Source organism: Astyanax mexicanus, chromosome 24 (assembly GCF_023375975.1).
Source record: "Astyanax mexicanus isolate ESR-SI-001 chromosome 24, AstMex3_surface, whole genome shotgun sequence".
NCBI lineage: Eukaryota > Metazoa > Chordata > Actinopteri > Characiformes > Acestrorhamphidae > Astyanax > Astyanax mexicanus.
Window position 1 is genome coordinate 26,872,774 of NC_064431.1, and position 24,727 is coordinate 26,897,500.

Sequence of the window (24,727 nt, forward strand, 5' to 3'; positions counted from 1 at the left end):
GCTCTCTCTCCCCCACCCTGCTGCTCCATTTAAATTACCCAGAAATCAACAATGTCCCTAATTTATCTGATACAGCTAAATATCTCTTCCCCGCTTTCCTCTCCCCCTCCCTTTGTGAGCCGCTCTGAAATTGCCTCTCTGCACAGTGCGATTCAATTAAAGCGGGAATTACTTGTCATATCCACTTTCCTCTCCGGTTAACGCCGTTAATTCTGATCCTTTGGAGGACTGAAACGAGGAGACGTGGTGGACGGTGTTTCATAAACGATAACGCAGCCAAAAAAGGAAGTAATGAGCTCAGGAAAGTCTCCTGTCAGCTGGATGATGGGATTTTAGTGCTCCTGCTGGCCACTGGGAGACACTCTTGCTACACGGCTGAAGAAAAAGGTCTTTTTTTCCCCACTAAAGCTGAGATTCTTCCATCCTTTCAGCCTTTGATTCAGTTCTGTTTATATAAAATTCCTTCTTTCTTTTAAAAGAAAAAGAAATAAAATAAATAAAAAGACAATTTAAACAATATTTGAGAACATACAAGTGTTTGCCATTTACGTGACTTCATGAATGAAGAAATAAAAGTGAATTAAATAAAGAAAGAAATAAAGAAACAAACTGATTTTGCTATTTATAGGTTTATGTTTGAGTAAAATTAACATTGTTGTTTTATTCTATAAACTACGGACAACATTTTTCCTAAATTCCAAATTAAAATATTGTCTTTTAGAGCATCTATTTGCAGAAAATGAGAAATGGCTGAAATAAAAAAAAACAAAGATGCAGAGCTTTCAGACCTCAAATAATGCAAAGAAAACAAGTTCATATTCATAAAACATTTGAGAGTTCAGAAATTAATCAATATTTGGTGGAAAAACCCTGTTTGGTTTTTAATCACAGTTTTCTTGGCATCATGTTCTCCTCCACCAGTCTTACACACTGCTTTTGGATAACTTTATGCTACTCACTCCTGGTGTGCATAAATTGGAGCAGTTCAGCTTGGTGGTTTGATGGCTTGTGATCATCTAATTTCCTCTTATTCCTCTTGATTATATTCCAGAGGTTTTTAATTTGGTACAAATCAAAGGAACTTATAGTTTTTAAGCGGTTTCTTATTTTTATTTTTCCAGAGCTGTATATGGTTATTTAATGCATTGTGCTGTATTGATTTATTCATTTATTTATTCAATTATTTCACCACTGAATAGCATAAAAGTACTATTGTTTTGCTTTTCAAGTGCCTTATCTTATCATACACAATAATATAACCAAAAAAACAATACTGTTATTGCAACAATTCTCTTAAATGTTGTGATATTATTTTAGGGCAACTTTTTTGCTGTTCTTATTTCCCATTAAATATGAACTATTTTACTTCCTGGATATATGGAATGCACTATTAGTATTATATCGTTGAGATTACTTTATTTTAGTTTCTTTCATGAATGGAGTATATTTGTGCTTTATGTTAGACACAACAAAACACAAAAATCACTTTGCTCTTAAACTCAAATCTATTAATTACTGCTGAAAATTGGTCCTGGCTTTTAAAAAAACTACGATTACTATTGTTATAATTATTACCAGTTTTTCCAGCACTGTTTTGCATGTAATTCTGAAAATTGGTCCGCGTCTAGGCTTCATACAAACTGATGCAAACCTGCTCAATATTATATATATATAAAACAACCCAGAAAAGAACAACCCAACAGCAGTTGGCTGTATGTTACAGTTGCAGCAGAATTTAGGAAATTAATAATTGCTGAATCTGTCCTTTAAACCTGGAGTTAAACTCTTGGAATACTTTCTCCTCTTAGCAGCGATTCCCAGTATACCCAGCACAGCTCCAGCACTGGAATGAGGCTGAGCTCTGGCTGCGATGCCCGCTGATCTCCCTGCGGTTGGACAGATTGCTTTCTGTTTGTGCTGCTGCCTGGTGTTTCTGCCCCAGCATGGATCTAATGGAGCCTCCAGTGAGCTGCAGACTGGAATCTCCATTCATATTAATACTGAACTCCAGCAGCAGCAGCAGCAGCAGCACAGTGACTTATAGTGGAGACTGTGCTGACATTTAAAGAGCGGTGTTTTGTGTGGGTGTGAGAGAGGAGGTGTGTGTGTGTGTGTGAGAGAGGAGGTGTGTGTGTGTGTTTTTGTTTTTGTGCATTTACAAGAAAAATAGTGCAAATTAGGGGTGGACAATATGGCTCTAAAATAATCATCATGATATTTCATGGGATTTTTGTGATAACGATACACTTGGCGATATGACAAAACACTGAATTAAAAAAAAAAATCAAGAATACCCTACTGCAACAAAATGAAAATTATGTTTTAATTGCATACATTATGATATGATATGATATAACACCCCTAAGTGCAAAAAAACAAGAATTGTATCAGATTTGTAACAGAAGTCAATGATCCAGAACGTCATGATACTAATAATGCACTCCAAATATCTCCATATATCCAGGATTAAAGTTAAATAAATGATACTGGACAGATATAATCTGTCTCTAGAGTGTGAATTTTTATTTTGCTAAAAAATAATTAAAAAAAAGACTGAAATTGGACTGTGCTGAGGTAAATTTAGGTTCGGAATTGAAATGTGCTGAGGTAAATTTATGAATAGAATAGCACTACTGAGGTATTTATTTATTTATTTATTATTATTTTTTTTTACAAAAAGGTAAAAAAAGGTAGGTAGGTAGCTAGCTAAATATGTGACGAATAGCACAGCAAAAGAAATTATTAGAATAGATTAAAATAGCACTGCTGAGGTACATTTTATTATTAAAATTGCACTGCTAAAGTAAATTCATAAGTAAAATGTCACTGCTGAGGTAAATGCATGGCAAAGTGCACTGCTAAGGTAAATTCATAATTAAAATGTCACTGCTGAGGTAAATGCATGGTAAAAGGCACTGCTGAGGTAAATGCGTGGTAAAAGGCACTGCTGAGGTAAATTCATGTCTAAATTGCACTGTGGAGATGCATTTATGATTAAAATTACAGTGCAATTTAGGCCTTTTAATTTATTCAATGGTAAAAACTAACAAATGTTCGTTGTTAAGTGTGTTTTCATTATATATAATGTATAAAGTATATATAATATATATTTTAATAAAGCCCATGGCCTGATGTTCTATTGAAACAAACCTGTGTTTTTACAGTGTGCTGGGTTGAGTCTGAGTGTGTTCACTGTTCACATTAAAGCCTGAGTGTTCATGTGTCTGGAATAAACAATGACAGTGACCTTTACCTGCTTCAGCTCGTGTTGTATTGAATGGATGTTTTGCCACTGTTAGTTACTGTCCAATTAACTGGCTGTTCTCTCCAGCGCTCGCTAACAAATAGCCCTTTCTGAAGCCTGACAGCCCAGACAGGGTGTTTATACAGCCTGAGATACACGTTTACTGTCCTACAGAGATCTGCTCTATCATTAATCTGAGGTTATATGGTCATGAACAAAATACAGCTGTATAAAAAAATTAGACCACTTAAAAATTATGAGTTTCTTTGATTTTACCAAATTTAAAACATCTGGATTATAATCAAGAGGAAGATGGATGATCAAAAGCCATCAAACCAAACTGAACTGCTTGAATTTTTGCACCAGGAGTGAGTAGCATAAAGTTATCCAAAAGCAGTGTGTAAGACTGGTGGAGGAGAACATGCCAAGATGCATGAAAACTCCACCAAACACTGATTTTCTTGCATTATTTGAGGTCTCATTTTCTGCAAATAAATGCTATAAATGACCATATTTTTATTAGAATTTGGGAGAAATGTTGTCTGTTGTTTATAGAATAAAACAACAATGTTTATTTTACACAAAACAATAAACCTATAAATAGCTAAATCAGAGAAACTGATTCAGAAACTAAAGTGGTCTCTTATTTTTTTCCAGAGTAATTCTACTGTATTTTATTTATTATTTAATGATTTCAGCTGGAAAGTGTTGCTACGGATACAGAGCTTTTTAAACATTTTTTTGGTATTATCTTTGATTCTTTCTCTGGATTGAGACATGCTTTACTGAGCCTCTGAATAAATGAATAAATGCATTTGTGCTTGTATTAATGTATTTGTGTGTGTGTTTGTGTGTGTGTGGTGTTTAGGTGGCATGTCTAATCAGAGTTCCTACAGAAGTGGTGAAACAGAGAACACAGGCCTCTCCCTCTCAACACACACACCACGTACTGCTGGCCACACTACGAGAGGAGGTATGTATATAAATACACACACACACACACACATTTAGACAGTGAAACAATTTTGTTTTCGTATTACAGAAAATACAATCAGTATTATTACAATATTTAAAATTATATTTAATAGTACTTTTGCGATAACGATATTCTTGATGATATGACAAAACACTTAATTAAAAAAATATATATTTCAAGAATAAACTACTGCTACAAAATTAAAATTAAGCTTTTTTAATGCATACGATATGATATTGCACACCCCTAACTCAGATATATATTTAAAAAAATACAAGAATTTTAACAGAAGTCAATGATCCAGAATGTCATGATGCTAATAATAATGCACTCCATATATTTCCATATATCCAGGATAAAAGTAAAATAGTAGATACTGAATTATTACTACTTTTTGACTTGTAAAAATGGTACTTATTGATAAGAAATATTAAATTACATATTAAATTACTTGGTGCTGAATAATTAGTATATATTTGATAAAATTGTATGAAATACGTCCTGCCTAATTCATAAGTACTAAATTAATGTATATATCGTCGCTGTCCTATGAAAAACACTTATCTCCATTTTTGTCGATTTTTAGTTTACTACATAATTTGAACATACAAACTTTCCCTTACACTGTGCCAAAATTTCTTGATGAACGGACCAATAGAAACTCTTCAAAATGACCTGAAATAAGCTCTTTTTACATTGACTTCCATTGAAAGTTGACAAGGTTTTTTCTCTCTCCTGTAAAGTTGCTGTTTTGGAGATAAGTGTTTTTCATTGGACAGCGACGATATGGAAAAAGTACTTTTAATCAAATAATTAGTATAGTATATATTGACTAAATGAGTAGACACTGAATAATTATTCAATTATTAAGAGATGCTAAATAATAAATATATTAAGATTAGATTAAATAAGTAATGTTCACTATAAATTGTGGAATAATTTTTAGGTTCTGAATATATACTATGTATAAGTTGACTGGTAGTAATTGATTAATTGTTTTTTAAGGAGTTAAGTGTTCAGTGTTAATCGGATGTACTTCTGTGAGCAGATTTAAGCAAATATATGTAATTATTAAGTGATTTATTATTACAAATTTGCAGAACATTATATAAAATTACCTGATTTATTATGGCAATATAAAGAGAGTAGAAGTCCTGAATAATCTTTTTTTATTTATTTATTTTTTTTAAGTTTATTTTAGAGTATGTTTGAAGGAGTTCTGTAAAGAGCAGCGAGAGCGTATAGCCTACTTTCCCTCTGTCTTTATGAGATGGGACTCCTGCTGTTTAGTGAGAGATAATAAATCCACGGTTGTAACCGCTGTGCTCTTGCTGCAGGGCGTGCGAGGGCTGTACCGGGGTTTTGGCAGTACCGTACTCCGAGAGGTAAGATCACTGACCCGTATCTCCTGTCCAGCTCTGACTGGATGCTGCTCTGCTGTCTTCAGGGTGTTATTTTTTTATAGGGATTACAGCACACTTTAACCTATTTTAGAGATATCTCCATAAATCAAAACCTAGGACACCTTCACTCCTGGTGTTAACATGCGTGCTAATGCTAATGTACACCACTGCCAGAGGTGTGGTTGTAGGTGGATGAGTGGGTCTGAGCTGGGTCTGCTGACACCCTCTGATCAGTTTTTGATCAGTCAGAACCCTAACCTCATTGTGGTGAGCATAAAACTAGGGATGCACTGAATATGTGACAACAGTTTTTAGTCTGAAAGCAATAAGGCAATAAAATGGGTGACAACAAGTTAAAAAAGCCCACACCCCTCTCCCTCCTCCCTGTCAGCGCTGTGTATTGAAGCAGTGCTTTGTTGAGGGGGAGAGCAGTCCGGGGTCTTCTGAGAAGAGGCAGGTTAAAGTTCCTTTTATTCTGTACTCATATAAATTAAGTTAAATAAAGTATTCATCACCACTTTTCACACTTATCAGGTATCAGTTTACTCTGTTTTATTTACCTGTTTACACAAACTGGCAGTTTCTCAACTAAAATATACAAACTGTACAGTGCTGGCTATTTTATGGTAGCTAAGACAAATTAGTTTTAGCATTTGTTTGTTTACCAAAAGGTTGGGGGGTGGGATGTGATTGGGTATGGTGGGATGTGGTGGGGTGGGATGCGATGGAATGTGATGGAGGGTGGGATGGGTGTGGGAATGTGATGTGATGGAGGATGGAATGTGATTGGTGTGGGGAGGCATGTGATGGGTGTGAGGTGGAATGGGTATGGGGTCAAGTTGTCCCACTAAACAAATTCTTCATTGTATGTGATGGGTGTGGGGTGGGATGTCGTGGTGGTTTGTGATGTGGTGTGATGAGGGATGGGATGTGATGCGGTGTGGGGGTGGGATGGGTGTGGGATATCATGTGATGAGGGGTAGGATGGGATGTGTTGTGATTGGTGTTTGGTGGGATATGATAGGGGTGGGATGTGAAGGGTGTGAGATGGGATGTGGTGTGGTGTGTTGTGTTGGATTGGAATGGGTAAACAAACTCACCATGGGGTATGATGTGATGGGGTGGGATTTGATGCGTGTGGGTTGTTATGGGTGATGGGGTGGGATGTGATAGGGATGGGATACGATGGGGATGTGATGTGATGAGCGGTAGGACAGGATGTGGTGTGATGTGATGTGAAGGCAGTGTGGGATGGGTGTAGGGATATGATGTGATGTTATGTGCTGAGATGTGATGGCTGCTGGGGGTGATGGGTATGGGGTCGTAGTTGTCCCGCTAAATAAACTCATCCTGACAGGGGCACGGCGTGGGCACAGATAACTGCGTGTGTAGAAATGAATGCGCTCTGTGACGACTCGCGTCCGGGCCGGTCCCGGGGGTGTCTCCGGGACGGTCCGAAATGTATTCATTTATTCAGAGAAAAAAATCTTCCGTATACAAATCACACGCCCCCAACACCCCCCCATCCCCCAGAGCGTCCAGGAGGAATTGGTGAGAATATTGTGTGTTAAGTGAGGCGGAAAATAAGTACAGGATCGCCCAGCGGTGATGGAATATATCACACACACTCACACACACACACACTGAAATACACAAGTGTACAAGTGTCACCTTCATACAGACCACTAGTTCTCTTCTTTTTTCCCCCCACTCTCTCCACTACAACCTGTGACACCAAGGAGAAATGGAGCCTCTCTCGCGCATCCCTCTCTCTCTCGTTCTCTCTCTCTCACACTCTCCCTCTCTCTGAAATAAATGAAAGAGTGCGGCTCTGACAGCCTTCATTAAAGCATTCTCATGCAGCGCAGGTGCTTCACCAGCGCACCATGATTCATCAAAGAAAGAGAGAGAGAACGAGAGAGAGAGAAAGAGCTATAGAGAGAGAGAGAACAAGGATGAGAGCGAGAATAAGCCAGTGTGCGAGTAAGAGATGGAGCTAGATTTAGAACGTGATCATGAGAGAGAGTAAAGGTGCTTACACACCGAACGCGGTAGGTGCGGCGCGGTATGCAGACCCCCATAGGATTCAATTGTTTTTAGAGCGGTAGAGCGCCCATAACCACACCTCTAACGCGCTGCTGCTTACCGCGGCCAAAGTTCAACATGGTTCAACTTTGACCTCGCAGCAAGTGGTACCGCGGCAGAAAACGCATGACGTGAACTCACGCGACCAGAGAAATACTGTAGTCTAGAAACAATTGAATTCTATGGAGGTCAGTATACCGCGCCGCACCTACTACATTTAGTGTGTAAGCAGCTTGAGAAATAAAGAGCTAGCTAACATACTAACATTAGCAGCATGCTAGCTAACATACTTACTTTACCTAGCTTAAATGTGCTAGCTAACGTTACCAGGAATAGAACTAAGGTTAGCAGAGAGCTAAATAACATTAGCGGTGAGTTAGCTAACATACTAACTTTAGCAGCAAGCTAGCTAACATACTAACTTTACCTAGCTTAAACGTGCTAGCTAACATTACCAGGAATAGAACTAAGGTTAGCAGAGAGCTAAATAACATTAGCGGTGAGTTAGCTAACATACTAACTTTAGCAGCAAGCTAGCTAACATACTAACTTTAGCAGCAAGCTGGCTAACATACTAACTTTAGCAGCAAGCTAGCTAACATACTAACTTTACCTAGCTTAAATGTACTAGCTAGCGTTACCAGGAATAGAACTAAGGTTAGCAGAGAGCTAAATAACATTAGCGGCGAGTCAGCTAACATACTAACTTTAGCAGCAAGCTAGCTAACATACTAACTTTAGCAGCAAGCTAGCTAACATACTAACTTTAGCAGCAAGCTAGCTAACATACTAACTTTACCTAGCTTAAATGTGCTAGCTAACGTTACCAGGAATAGAACTAAGGTTAGCAGAGAGCTAAAAAACATTAGCGGCGAGTCAGCTAACATACTAACTTTAGCAGCAAGCTAGCTAACATACTAACTTTAGCAGCAAGCTAGCTAACATACTAACTTTAGCAGCAAGCTAGCTAACATACTAACTTTAGCAGCAAGCTAGCTAACATACTAACTTTAGCTAGCTCAAATGTGCTAGCTAACGTTACCAGGAATAGAACTAAGGTTAGCGGAGACCTAGCTAACATTAGCGGCGAGTTAGCTGACATACTAACTTCAGCAGAAAGTTACCTATTGTTACCTGGGAGAGAACTTAATAAATTATGACTATATATTTGAGTCTTAAATTATATTTATTGAGGTCTTAAAAAGCATTAAAGATAGAGCAAGAAAGGAAAAGATGGAGCTAGAAAGTGAGAGAGAAAGAGTGCTGTGGGATAAAGAGATAGAAATGGAGAGAGAGAAAGGGAGAAATAAGGAAAGAGTGAGAGAGAGGGGGAGAGCGAGCAAAAACATGAAACAGAGAGGAAGAAAGTGATGTGGGAGAAAGAGATAGGAATGGAGAGAGAGATCCATATCAGGGGGGGGGCTGTCTCTCTGTTTGCGTAATTTCACCTCTGCTCATCTTTGTCTTGCCTGTGTTTGTCCCAGCACTAATTAGCTTAATTAATTAGATGAGTTTCAAACACAAGCAGAGAGAAAAAAGCGAGAGATAAGAGTGGAGAAGAAAATTGCACTTCAGAAAATGATGAGTAAATCGATGCAGCTCTTTTCTGCTACCCTGAGTAGTTTATTAGAGGCGATTTAAATGTGATTAAAGCCGATTAATAACAATTAAAAGTCTTAAAACTGCAAAAGAATGCATGCATTAAGTAATTTAAGTTACTTTTGGTGTATAAATAGTAAGTAGTAAGATAGGACCTCAAATCAGTATCATTAATTGTATGATAAATTGCACATTTTACTTTGATTACTCGATTGAGCTTGTCTATTGGAAAGTCTTCCCTGGAAAGTAGAAAAAACTTTTTTTTTTTTTTATAAATACATTTCAGAATAAAGAATACATGAGCAGATGTCCCAATACATTTATCCATATAGTGAATGTGTAAAATGTAAATGTGCTTGAGGGTTTTTTTTTTGTAGTTCCCTGTAGAGCCACTAGAGGGCACACCTAGATCAGCTTTCAGACTATCAGCTTTTGCAGTTGCAGCATAAATCACCTAGGCCTTCTGAGTCAATAGCGTATAGTCAGTGATATTAGAAATGATAATTATAATAATGCTGTGTATCCCATGGTATAACTAAAAGCTCTGCAATATGGAATAGTTTTCTTCAATGCAAAAAAAGATTATATCTTTTTTTTTCCTCAGCAAATAAAGCCAAATGGAATTATAAAGTGAAACTTAAATATATTATAATACAGTTCTGAAAAAACATAACAGACCACTTAAAATGTTGTCTTTTTATTTTACCAAATTGAAAATCTCTGGAATATAATCAAGAGGAAGATGGATGATCACAAGCCATCAAACCAAACTGAACTGCTTGAATTTTTGCACCAGGAGTGAGTGGCATGAAGTTAGCCAAAAGCAGCATGTAAGACTGATGGAGGAGAACATGCCAAGATGCATAAAAACTATAGTGATTTCTGAACTCTATTGATATATAGAAACTTTATAGATATGAACTTGCTTTCTTTGCATTATTTGAGGTCTGAAAGCTCTGCATCTTTTTTGTTATTTCAGCCATTTCTCATTTTCTGCAAATAAATGCTCTGAATTACAATACTTGTATTTGGAATTCGGTAGAAAAGTATATTTTACTCAAACATAAACCTATAAATAGCAAAATCAGAGAAACTCATTCGGAAACTGAAGTGCTCTCTTAATTTTTCCAGACCTGTATATAAGAAAAGCATAACTTTAATATAATTTAATATACACTACCAGGAAAACTTTTTTTTTTTTTTTTTTTTTTTTAGCAATGACTATTAATGCATTTCACCTGTCAGACCTTTTATTTAATTTTCTTTACTGCTGAAACTGAGACTTAGTCCAATCATGCTATGCTAAGCTAAAGACTAAAGCTGTTGCCATGTGGGTCAGCCAGTCTCTTCCTGTAGCAGTTTTCTCCAGTTTCCCAAAGTCTTTTAAAGGTATAGGAAACTCTTTTTATCTGTAATTTCTCTAAAGAAAAGACTTCTACTTTTAATAGTTACAGAGTTCTCTGTGTTTTATCTGTATTTTTCTAGTTATGTTGATGGAAGTGTGTAAATGCTGCAGTAAATTCTCATTTGTTTTATCCATTTCCAAATCCCATTTTATTTTAATTGCTACAGACCAGCCTTAACCATTATTAACCATTGATTTGTTTAAAAATCTAGAGTTTTTTTTTTATCACAATTAATAAGGCAGCATTTGGACACCACTTGTCTGGTTTGATTGACTGTATCAGTGGTGGGATGAGTGATGAAGGAATGAATGATTGAGAAAGAGGTGGAGAGAGGGGGATGAGGGAGGTGCAGTCAGAGCTTCAGGAAAAACAGTGCTGATTAATATGAAGTCAGCTTGAGGTCTCTTCACACCTGTCTGTGTGTTCAGGAGGTGAGGGCCAGGTATCAGGTAGCAGCAGCAGACACACACACACACACACACACACACACACACACACACTGAGGCAGTTTGACAAGACCCAAAACTGCTATAGATGTCTGGGTCAGCCAGACATCAGCCAGGTGCTGGGGACAGGGTCATGAGCACCTGAGGGCCAGTGTATTAGGTTAGGTGGTTTTAATGTTGTAACTCGTGTGTATCTGTCTGTCTGTCTGTCCATCTGTCTACTAGTGGGCCTGTCTGTCTGTCTTTATCTGTATTCCAGAATGCTTATCTATGTATCTATTTATGTATACATCTATTCGTCCTGTCTACCAGCATATATGTATGTCTGTCTGTCTGTCTCTTTCAGTTTAGCCTCAGTTTGTCTTTCTGTCCTTTGGTTTGATATGTCTGTCTGTCTTTCTGTCTATCTGCATGTCTGTCTGTCTGTCTGTCTTTCATCTACCCCAGTTCTGTCTGTCTATCTGTCTTTCAGTTTAATATGTCTGTCTGTCCATATGTTTTGTTTGCTATATCTGTCTGTCTACCTGCATGTCTGCCTGTCTGTCTATGTGTGGTTTTGTTTGCTATGGTTGTCTGTCTTGTGGTCTACCCTTGGGTCTGTCTGTCTGTCTGGCTGACTTATTTGTTTTTCTGTTTGATATGCCTGTCTATCCATATGTGCATGTGTATCTGTCTGTCTGTCTTCCTGTCTACCCTCAAGTCTGTCTTATCTGTGTTTCTGTTTTATATGTCTGTCTGTCTACCTGTATGTCTGCCTGTCTGTTTGTCTCTCCATCTACCTGCATGTGTATCTGTCAGTCTGTCTTTCCATCTACCCTCAGGTCTGTCTCTCTGTTTGATATGTCTGTCTGTCTGTCCATATGTCATTTAGTTTGATATGTCTTTTTGATTAATTTATCTGCCTGTCTGTCTGTCTATATGTGTTTTTGTTTGTCTGTCTTGTGGTCTACCCTTGGGTCTGTCTGTCTGGCTGGCTTATCTGTCTTTCTGTTTGATATGCCTGTCTGTCCATATGTGTTTTTGTTTGCTACGTTTGTCTGCCCACCGGTATGTCTGCTTGTCTACCCTCAAGTCTGTCTTATCTGTGTTTCTGTTTTATATGTCTGTCTGTCTACCTGTATGTCTGCCTGTCTGTTTGTCTCTCCATCTACCTGCATGTGTATCTGTCATTCTGTCTTTCCGTCTACCCTCAGGTTTCTCTCTATTTGTCTTTCTGTTTGATATGTCTGTCCACATTTCATTTAGTTTGATATGTCTTTTTGATCTATCTATCTATCTATCTATCTATCTATCTATCTATCTATCTATCTATCTATCTATCTATCTATCTATCTATCTATCTATCTATCTATCTATCTATCGATCGAGATAATAAATGAAGGTTGGAGAAAGATAGATAGAGTAGGAGAAGAAGAGCTGAGCTGGCAGTGGGTAACCTTTTAAGAATGTTGTTATGAAATACCTCCGCCCGGGGCGATGATCCTGCCAGACTGATCTGAACTGGTGCCCAGCAGCCTGAAACCCTCTGCCCACACACACACACACACACACACACACACACACACACACACACACACACACACACACACACACACACACACACACACACACACACACACTCATACTCATACCTGCACTGCTCACCATCTCAGCCCTGCTTTACACAACACTGTAGCTGAGGGGAACAAGGTGAACACCTCCTTACTCTGTACTGGAACTCTGAACACCCCTCTAATGAATGCATTCAGCTACATTTAATAAGTATCACCCACTGCTGACACAGATGTGCAATTGCACACAACTGCAGCTTATTAATCCTTGTACACAACTATCTGTCTGGGGTTGTCTGTCTGTCTATCTACTGTATGTACATGCAATGTATGAAAAAGCACATTTCCATGGTATGGGCAAAAGTATTGGGACACCTGCTCAATCAATGTTTCTTTCAAAACCAAAGGTATTAAAAATGACTGTATTCTTCTCTTCTGGGATTAGACCTGTAGTTCTGTATGTGTGTGTGTGCGCATTTGCACATCTTTTGCAGTGGGTGCAGCATACTAAATGAAGCTGAATGCACTGAATAAAATTTGTGGTGTCCACAAATGTTTATATATAAAGAGAACAGGCCCCCCCTCATCTGTGTTTGGATGGGTTTGAGTTTAGCTGGGTTTAGTGTTGGCAGATGTGTGCAGTGCTCCGTGCAGATCAATAAACTGCCTGGATGCTTTTTTCCTTCACTTTCTGTCTTTAATGGCTAGTTGACCCCGAGGTCAGTTAGACCCAGAGGCCGAAGTCAAGCTGAGCTCAATTTGTTGCAATTACTCCCGTGTTTGCTCATCTGCTGCTGGGCTGTAAACAGGTGTGTGTGTGTGTGTGTTTGGCATAGGCACATAGGCAGGCCTATTTACTGTGAAGATTTAAGGGTATTTTTTCTGTATAATTGTTTAAGTTTGCAGAGTATGTTTGCGTGCACACAATATTCTACACATTATATTAAACAAAAAACAGTCTTATAAATTAAGTTCCCTTATTTTTGGTTTGTGAAACTGTTAGATTTACATGAAACAAAACTTTAACATTTATTTTTATTGTTTTGTCATGTCACATAAATAATTATGCTAAATCCTGTATCTAATCAGAGATGCACTGAAACGAAAAACAAACAAAATGAAACACGTGGCCAAAGCCTTAATACTGAAATCTGAATCAATTTTTTGCAGGTTTTCTTTTGTGTTGCCACCTTTTCCAATTTTGCATTATTATAAAAGCCTAAATGGATTTTAAGGAAAAAAACTATAATTAAAGCAGCACTAGGTAGGATTTCCTTGATTTTTTTTTATCTTTTTAAAGAAGTGAAATTACAGCTTGAAACTCACTGCAGCGCTTCATTGAGGTGTAATAGGAGGAATAGCGGTGCTCTCGTGTCTCCTCTGAGCTCAAACCAGACTCTGTAGGTTTTCCGAGGCGGCCGCAACCAACGCTCGCGAGAACTGCGACCTGCTTTCCGACCTTTAGTTCTAACAGTTCTACAAGGACTACTGGTTCATTCTTTACAAACTAACATACAGACACTCTGGCAGAAGCTGGAAAGAGACCGAATATGTCTGTGAAAGCCAGAAAACGAGAAAGAGAAACTAATCCGCCTGAAACATTTATTACACTCTACAACTGTAGGGGGAGCCCACGAGCACAAAATCTCAATCCTACCTAGTGGAGCTTTAAGACTAAACATTTTAACATCTAAACAGGCAAACCAACAAAATATTGTTCTGTATTGATTTTTCTGAGTCTTTACTAGCCATGCACTGTATATTTGGCACCCGTGAACATTTGGCCACCGCACTTATTTGGAAACCATAAATATTCTACAAAAAAAAAAAAAATTTTTGCAGATAATAAAAAACAATTTGCAAAACAACATTGACTAGTTTAATAGCGACAGCAGATTTAAGTATATTTTTACACTCCACTGTTTTCCAGAATATACAAGCTGTTCAGGGCAAGGATAGTAATATTAGCTAAGCTAAATTTGTAAAATTACCAAAAGTCTCTTACTTATTCATGTGTGAGTTAAGTAGCACTGCTGGGGTAAATGTATGACTAATCTGTAGGGTAGCTAAATGTGTCAGGTTTGTCTGTGTTCAAGTTATTATTATTATTATTATTATTATTATTATTGTATTAACATAGCTTGTAAGTTGATGTGCATATTGTATGTGCTTAATATTTTAGTCACTGTAAGTGTGTGTGTGTTTCTGTCTGGTGAGCAGCTTCCACCTCTTTCATACTACCCTTTAAAATACCAGCACAGACCACATGTGTCTTTACGTGTGTGTGTGTGTGTGTGTGTTGATCCTCGTGGGTCTGGTTGGATGGCGGTGTGGCGACGCCGCTGTTTGTTTTCTTTCTCAGTGTGTGTTATATGAGGGACAGATTTACGGTTTGTGTGTGTGTGTGTGTGTGTGTTATGGTGGGCTCACGCTCATCCTCACACTCATCACAGCAGTGTGGGGGGCTTAGGGGCACTGAGCCCACGTGCCACATGGGTGATGAGCCAAGAGCTGAAGAATGAAGAGCACAGCGACATGAAGCCTGTCTGCAGCCCACCACTGTCTAAATACTGCCGTCTGATTGGCCCATGTTTCGGCCCATGTTTTCTCGGCCCAGGTTCATAGTTTTTTTTTTTTTTCTGAATCTTGGTTCCTCTTTGTTTCTTCAGGTTTTCTTAGTTTTCTCTTTTGTTCTCTTTTTATTGTTTTTCAGGTTCTTTGCTTCTTCAGATTCTTTATTATTTTTAGTAATTTTTTAGTGGTTCTTTTTATGGTCTTTACTTTATCAAGTTCTTCTCAGAGTGTTTCCTTATTATTTCCTTCTTGTTTCTTCTGGTACTTTACACACAAACTGTTCATTTTTAATTCTTTAATAGTTCTTTTTGCTCTTAGTGAGTTTTTTATTTTATTTTTTTGAGTCTGGGTTCTTATTGTTTATTCAGGTTTTTCTCAGTTTTGTTTTTCGAGTCTGTTTTTTTATGTTCTTCTCTTTTTTCTTTTAATTATATTTTCTCATTAGTTTATTCTTATGCTTAGTGGTTTCTTTTGAGTCTTGGTTCATTGGGTTCTTTACAGAGTTTGTTTTTTGGTCTTGCTTTTCCTTCAGGTTCTTTCTCAGTGGTTGTTCCTAATGCTCTTAGGCTGCGTTCACATTACCGGGATGAAGTGACTTTTTTTTGAAGTGATGGATTTTTTGCTCAATGTGGCTCAAAATCTTACCTCAGACTTGGGCAGTTTCACCACGACGAAGCCTCAGAATCCGCTCTATATCATAAAAACCCACATGCTGCCTTATTAAACCGTGCCTCCCTAGTGTATATCTTTAAGGTCTTGGTAAAACGTAAAATCAACCGGAGATCCAATTTAAACCTATAGTTACTTACACAACATAGCTAACGCTAACTAGCTGCTGTAAACAGAGCTGTAAGCGGGTTCAGCACTGCCTGTGGGTGGTCCTTAGCCGAGGTGGGCGAGGCCATGAGGTCACTGGTTGATGTAGACATCCTAACGTCTCTCTGATCGACTTGTATTTCTGAGGATTTTCTTTTACAAAGCTACTGCAGACAAACGAGGCTGAGAAACAGTTTCACATACAGCATACATTCATATACAGCATTCATTTACAACTCAGTATTACAACTATAGTATTTCACAGAGAAAAAGATAAAGTGGATTTTAGCGGAGAGATACCTTTAATATGAAGTTTCAAATTGAATGTAATGAATGTAATTGTTGTTTTTTTTAAGGAGTGCTCTATTGCTGGGTCGTTGTTCATTATAGCTGAATGTGCTGATGCGTCCCCCAGCAGACCCCCGCTGTCTTGTCCGTTGACTTATGTAGTTTCTTCACCGTCGTGCTCTTATAATGAATGGGGATGATTCTCTTAGCAGACTCCATCCATTAGTCCATTTAGACATCAGCAGGGACTCTAATTCTGCCGAGTGTCTGCAGTACAAACGCGATGACTTTACCATGGATGCAGTAATGAATGCGGTGGCCCTGTCAGCACACAGAGATGGAGTGGGTGACGGGTGACTGCAGGAGGAACCCAGTGTATGTGTGTGTGATATTAATGTGTGCAGAGAAATATGTTTTTTTTTTACGTGTGCTTTTGGAAGTAATGCCGGGAGACCGGAGTGTGTGTGCTCGGTATGCGCAGTATGTTGAGCTGGCTGTCAGCTCAGTGGCAAATATTCAGCCTCTGAGATCCACAAGATTTGTAGCAATAAAGACGAAAATAAAAATTTAAATAAAGCAAAAACTGAGATAAAATTGAGTCAAAATAATAATAAAATAAAAAACTAAAATATATTGAAGACGCTGGGACAGAGACAGGATTGTGTGAAAGTAACATTTAAGACAAATCAAAATGTAAATGAGGAGACTGAGACAGGATTGAGTCAAAATGTAAAAAAAGAAACTGAGACAGGATTGAGTCAAAATGTAAATGAAGAGACTGAGACAGGATTGAGTCAAAACAATAATGAAGAGACTGAGACCAGATTGAGTCAAAACAATAATGAAGAGATGAAGACAAAATTGAGTCAAAATGTAAATGAAGGGACTGAGACAGGATTGAGTCAAAATGTAAATGAAGGGACTGAGACAGGATTGAGTCAAAATGTAAAAAAAGAGACTAAGACATGAATGAGTCAAAATATAAAAAAAGAAACTGAGACAGGATTGAGTCAAAATGTAAATGAAGAGACTGAGACCAGATTGAGTCAAAACAATAATGAAGAGACTGAGACCAGATTGAGTCAAAACAATAATGAAGAGATGAAGACAAAATTGAGTCAAAATGTAAATGAAGGGACTGAGACAGGATTAAGCCAAAGAATAAGGAAGAGACTGAGACATGATTGAGTCAAAACAAATAATTAAGACACTGAGACAGGATTGAGTTAAAAATGCAGAGATTGAGACAAAAATCAGTCAAAATATAAATTAAGAGACTGAGACAGGATTGAGTCAAAACAATAATGAAGAGATGAAGACAAAATTGAGTCAAAATGTAAATGAAGGGACTGAGACAGGATTGAGTCAAAATGTAAATGAAGGGACTGAGACAGGATTGAGTCAAAATGTAAATGAAGGGACTGAGACAGGATTGAGTCAAAATGTAAATGAGACTGAGACAGGATTGAGTCAAAATGTAAATGAAGGGACTGAGACAGGATTAAGCCAAAGAATAAGGAAGAGACTGAGACATGATTGAGTCAAAACAAATAATTAAGACACTGAGACAGGATTGAGTTAAAAATGCAGAGATTGAGACAAAAATTAGTCAAAATATAAATTAAGAGACTGAGACAGGATTGAGTTTATAAAAATGCTAAGATAGAGACAGGATGGGGTCAAAACAATAATGAAGAGATTGAGACAAGACCAGTTTGAGACGAGATTCAAAAATAACATTGAGATGGAAGTGAGACTGAGCCAAAATATTGATGTGTCTGTGATGTGATATGATGTCCAAATGAAAATGACAATGAGACAGAGACGAGACCGTGTCAAAATGCTGAGGTAAGGTTTTGCTTTGTGGGTAGAAACTGGAGCAATTTTTAAATCTTCTTTGATATAGATCACATTTGCCAAGGTTTAAAGTGGTCAAGATGGTGAAGTTATCTCTCTCTCTCTCTCTCTCTCTCTCTCTCTCTGTGTGAGTGTGTGTGTATAAAGAGGCTGTTCTTGCTGTACTCTCACCTCTCTCTGTGGGACTGGTTTTGGCAGGTCTGCCGGTGTGTGTTCTGTAGAGGATCAGCGCTCTGAGCTTACACTGCCAAACACTCGTCACTGACCCAGACACTGCACACACACACACACACACACACAATATTACACACTTGTATAGGCCATATTCAGAATGTATATTATGCACACACATCTTCCACACATTTGATTTGGTCTGTTGGGTGTGTATGGGGATATACTGTTCCCTTTGACAAGACAAGACTAAATCAAAATAAAACTGAGAAAAAGACTAGACCAAGTCTAAATAAGAGTGAGAAATTGACCAGACAGAGAAAGCCAAAATAATGCTGAAACCAACATGAGATCAGGTCAAAATAATGTTAAGCCTAAATCAAAAATAAGGCTGAGATCAAGACTAGACCATGTTAAAATAACACTGAGACAAACACTGAATCAAAAATTACATTGAGATTGAGACAAACCTAGCCTGAGATGAGACCAAGTAAAAATAAAATTGAGACAAGACTTAATCAAAGAAGTGCTGAGTTTGAGACCATGCGGAGTCAAAATGATACAAAGACTGAGACTAGACTCAAAATAGCACTGAGACAAAGCTGAATCACAAATAATGGTGAGATTGAGACTAGATTGAGACCTGTAACTCTGAGATAGACAAGACTAATTCAAAATAATGCTGAGACTGAGATGAGACTACTTTCTGAGATAAAGATTAGACCAAGTCAGAATAATGCTAAAACAAGACCATGTTCTGGGACCAGGATTAGGCCCAGGCAGAAATTATGCAAATACTGAGACAAAAGAGAGTCAAAATAATAAAACTTATTACATAAAATAAACATAAAAAGATGTTGAGAACAATACTGGGAGGATTTAAAAGACTGAGTCAAGATAATGCTGATACTGAGACAAGACCATGTTCTGAGATCAAAGATTTAAATCTAAAGTCTTTGACTTTGAGTCAAAAAGACATTAAATTAGAATAATGCAAAGACTGAGACAAGACCACGTCACAATAATGCTGATATTGAGACTAGACCAGCTCAAAAAAAAAAAAAAAAACATTGGTGTAAGGATTTGATTGCCTTCATCCACCAGTGCTTTGATAAGGTCAGGTACTGACGTTGTAATACTGAACCGATCTGGGAACAGTTGTCGGATTAGCCGTCTTTGATTAACGTGGTCTGGGTCAGGAGGACACGGCTGTAATTCATTCCCAGGGCCCCGGGACGTGCACAGTAATGATGACGCCTTTTCTAAATCACGGGCCGCTCAGCGGCTCAGTTGATTGTTATTTTGTTTTGGAGGTTTTGGTCTGTTTGTCTTGGCCCGCAGTCGGAGCACTCAGAGCAACCCTAATTTAGCATCCGCGCTGTGTGCATTATGTCATGAGCTGCATGCTGCGAGCGAAAACCAGCGCTGTTTCAGAAGTAAAGAAAAAGACAATCCTAAAATCATTATCATGGGATCTACAGATACTTCCTTTAAGTCACATAAAGCCATCCAGTTGCACCTTTCAGCATTCAGCTATTGCATCTACACTGTACAGCTCAACAGCTTGGAGGAGAACATTAACTACTATTTCTAATGCCTCAGCTAATGGACTCCTGTGTTGAGCAGCATTACACTGGCTGTTTGGGGGGGGGGGCATTCTTGTGCTATCTAAGTCTCTGGACCACAGATAGTGTCCAAACGTTTGATTGATACTCTATGTTCTGCAAAGTCCTTGGGCTGTGTTCCTGCTTCCCATAATTTTCTGCATATTTTTACGCAATCCGAGCAGAAAAACGGTGAGGTGCTCCCCCAACACCCCCCCACCATGTGTTTCTAATAAGTTCTCCAGCCTGGAGGGAGAACGACATAGAGAACCTTTGGAGAAGGAGAGAGAAAGAGACTGAGAGAGTAAAAAAGAGAGAAAAGACGGAGAGAAGATGAGAGAAGGAACGAGAGGGCGAGAGACAATAATGAAAAAGCAGGAGAACAGACGGAGAGAGAGAGAGACTGAACGAAAGGGAGAGGAAGTAAAAGAATGAAAATATGAAAGAAAGAAAAGGAGGAGAAGGAGAAATGAGGGACCTGTGACCTGCCAGGAATTTGCCTCAGAGCAAAGAGAGCAATGTGTGTTTGCACTTTGTCCAACTCAGCCATCTGTTAAAACGTCTCCCAAGCCGATTGTATATGTGCAATTTGAAAGCAATGTAATTAAATAGTAAATAGTATAATAAATAATACATTTGATAAGATTTCTAGAAAATGTAACTTAATTTGAGCCTTAAAAGACAGCCAGGTATTAAAAAAAATTGCTATTTTTCTGCGGAACAGGTAATCACTGAGCTTCAGTAAGGTTTATTAACCATAGCTGGGTAATTATTATTTTTTTTTTTACCACCACTAGGATAGTAGAGACAGGCATTTTGGACACTGAGACATATATTCACCGATTAGCTTAGCTACGGAGTAAGACTTGTCATCGCTTGCCACTGTGTGTCAATAAGGCAACCTACGTGAGCGTCGGATCTGGGGAGGAGCGGGAGAGACAGAAACTAAATCCACTTGCTGGCATTTATTCATTTTAACTTCAAAAATGGCTTTGCTTTAATATTGGCACTTCACTTAATTCTGAAAGACTGTACTGCAATTAAATTCGATGTGTGACTGAACATTGAAATTAATTACTACAATTATTATATCACCTTATGCTCAGTTGCACAGCATTATGTTGCACATTCAGTTTTGCACATTTTGCATGTGCACTAAAGCGTGCATCTGTACAGTGGGTATTTGTTTATATGCATTTTCCAATCATTTGTACATTTTGTGTACTTATTTCTATATATGCTCACAGTATATTTATTTATGATTATGTATAGCTGTGCTAATCATATTTATCAATAAGCTACCCAATAGCCCACAGTGCAAAGTTTGTTCATTGCAGGTTATCTACAACACAAAGTATAATTTACAAAATATTATATTTATAAAATTTCTAGCACAGTATAGCAAAACTTATTATTGAAAGGGAATAAACTGGCATGAGCTCACACCAGCAATAACATGTATGTATATATATATATATATATATATATATATATATATATATATATATATATATATATATATATATATATATATATATACATATACATATATATATATATATACATACATATATATATATACATATATACATACATATATATATATACATATATACATACATATATATATATACATATATACATACATATATATATATACATATATACATACATATATGTATATATATATATATACATACATATATGTATGTATATGTATATATATATATATATGTATGTATATATATATATATATATATATATATATATATGTATGTATATATGTATATATATATATATATGTATGTATATATGTATATATATATATATGTATGTATATATGTATATATATATATATGTATGTATATATGTATATATATATATATATATATATATATATATATATATATATATATATATATATATATATATATATATATATATATATATATATATATATATATATACACACTACCGTTCAAAAGTTTGGGGTCACATTGAAACGTCCTTATATTTTGGAGGAAAAGCACTGTACTTTTCAATGAAGATAACTTTAAACTAGTCCTAACTTTAAACAAATACACTCTGTACATTGCTAATGTGGTAAATGACCATTCTAGCTGCAAATGTCTGGTTTTGGTGCAATATCTCCAAATTGTGCAAGAACTATTTACAGCAGAAGCAGGCAGCTGGTATTCTATTGGTAATGGAGTGGCCAGCGCAGTCACCAGATCTGAACCCCATTGAGCTGTTGTGGGAGCAGCTTGACCGTATGGTACGCCAGAAGTGCCCATCCAACCAATCCAACTTGTGGGAGCTGCTTCTAGAAGCGTGGGGTGCAATTTCTCCAGCTTACCTCAACAAATTAACAGCTAGAATGCCAAAGGTGTGCAATAATGTAATTGCTGCAAATGGAGGATTCTTTGATGAAAGCAAAGTTTGATGTAAAAACAATGTTATTTCAAATACAAATCATTATTTCTAACCTTGTCAATGTCTTGATTCACAACGTATGGTGGTGAATAAGTGTGACTTTTCATGGAAAACACAAAATTGTTTGAGTGACCCCAAACTTTTGAACGGTAGTGTATATATGTTTTATTTTATGTTTTATTCCAAGTATATTGTAATATTAAGTCAATTTTATGGCAGTAAGATAGTGCTAATATATTAGCATGATTCTGCAACTATATCCTTTTTAAAAAGCAATAAACATTTAATTGTTACAATTGTAACACATGATCTATTGTTATGTTAGTAAACTCTTTGTTTGTATCAATATATTGTAAAATATGGGTAACTCAATAATTAAATTATTCTGACGTGTAACCCCAATTTCTTTGTTGTTTTTCTGTCAGGTGTCCTTTACATAGTTTTCAATGTTTGTGATGAATGGAGCAAAGGAAATGCTTCAAAATGACTTAGAACTAAATAATTTTACATTGACTTACATTAAAAGTCGAATAGGTTTTTGCCTTCTCCTGTATCTTCAGTTTGTAATTTTGAGATACAAAGTATGATGGGTGGGAAATGTCTGTTTTTAGGATGGGCTGCTGAAAAAAGGAGGGAAGGATTTGTGAGTGTGTGTAAGAGAGAGAGAGAAAGCGAGAGAGTAGCTTGTCTCATGAAAGAGTGGCAGCCTTGTAAAAGGAGTGTGAGGTTAACCTCTAATTACAGGGTGAACCTCTCCGCCTTACGCTGCGCTGTGATTTATTCCTCAATCTCTCTCTCGCTCTCTCTCTCTCTCTCTCTCTCTCTATCTCTCTCTCTCTCTCTCTCTCTCTCTCTCTCCAGTGAATAGGATTCCCCCTGTGGTCCTTGCGGCTGTGTGTTTAGCCCCGCTGGCCCTCGTAAAAAGCGCAGCCGGAGAATTGAATCCCGCTATATTGCGGTCGAGTGGAGTAATTGTTCCAAATAGCACTTAATGCGTTCGCTTCAGCCTGACACGGGAGCTCAATTACCCCCCATTATCTCAACCACTGATTCCCTGGCCTGCTGCTTACACCTCAGTCTGATTACACAGAGCTTCATAGCATTGATCACCAGAACCTGCTGTACCTTACTTACCTCTCCCCTCACTCCTCCTCTCCCTCGAGACTGCTGTCCCTCTCCCCATGGCTATCGGTGGTAATGGTGCTCCCTGAGAGCATCATGGGTCAGAGATGTCTTTAGTCATGAGCTTACTCCAAAAAATCTCTCACTATGTCATATTTTCTTTCCCAAGAGACATTAGATCACTCCATACATCAAGTTCAGAAAGTATATGGGTGTTCTCCTCACCCTGAACTGCGTGCTACTGCTGTAAGACTTTAAGACGAGACAGGGCCAAGTCAAAGGAACACTGAGACTGAGAAAAGATTGAGGCAAAGTAACCAGCCCTTGTTCTAGGCGGCTTTGCTTGGGGGGGGCAGTAGAACACAATGGGTGGGCATGTTGATAGTCATATTTTTGAAGCCAGAGATAATGATACTGGCTAAATTTGATGTATGAAGTAAGGAAATAAAAATGTTGAATGTGTCTTCAACAAAAACTATGCATTATAGGGCTTCTTACAGTATATATATTGAATGAAACATTTATAAAATACATACAGAGGAGTATCAAGTTTGTGTTAGGAGAGATTAGCTGCTACTTAACATGTTAGTTGTTTGCTTAACAGCGAGCTGCTAATGTTACACATTAAGAGACATCAAGAATGTCTCTAAATAAACTTCTCCCTACAGTCTGCCCCTTTTTATGACTCAATGAGCCAATCAGAAATAAGCAAGGAAATATCGTTACATTGCACATTAAAATGCGTTTTCATGATTGGTTCAGAGATTTTTTCAGAGATAATTAAAAAAAATACTCATTTCTCACATTGTGCAAAATTGCTTGGGGGCAAAAACTAAATCTGGGGGAGCAATGCCCACCTCAGCCCCCCTAGAACCGTCCCTGAAAGTAACAGAGATTGAGAAAAGATTGAGACAAAGTAACACAAAGAGTGAGACAATATTGAGACAAAGTATCAGAACGACGATAATAGTGAGCCAAAGTAACACAGGAACTAAGAATATCAAGGCAGAGTAATGCTGAGATTGAGACAGGGTTGAGTCAAAGTAGCGCTGACACTGACTGAGACAATATTGAGGCAAAGTAATGCAAAAACTAAAAAAAGATTGAGGCAAAGTAACGCAGAATTAAGAAAATTGTGAGCCTATCAAGGCAA

At 37.5% G+C, this 24,727-nt stretch overlaps 2 protein-coding genes across 4 annotated transcripts in view; both read left to right on the forward strand.

Moving 5' to 3' along the window:
* LOC103029679 (solute carrier family 2, facilitated glucose transporter member 9-like) overlaps positions 1 to 24,727 on the forward strand; it is a 1,095,244-nt gene that overhangs the window by 635,688 nt on the left and 434,829 nt on the right. The window lies entirely within an intron of this gene.
* slc25a26 (solute carrier family 25 member 26) overlaps positions 1 to 24,727 on the forward strand; it is a 69,588-nt gene that overhangs the window by 9,898 nt on the left and 34,963 nt on the right. Inside the window, exons 4-5 of the mRNA XM_022682370.2 lie at positions 4,113 to 4,217; positions 5,558 to 5,605. Coding sequence (XP_022538091.1) covers positions 4,113 to 4,217; positions 5,558 to 5,605 — 153 coding nt within the window. The remainder of the gene's footprint in view (positions 1 to 4,112; positions 4,218 to 5,557; positions 5,606 to 24,727) is intronic.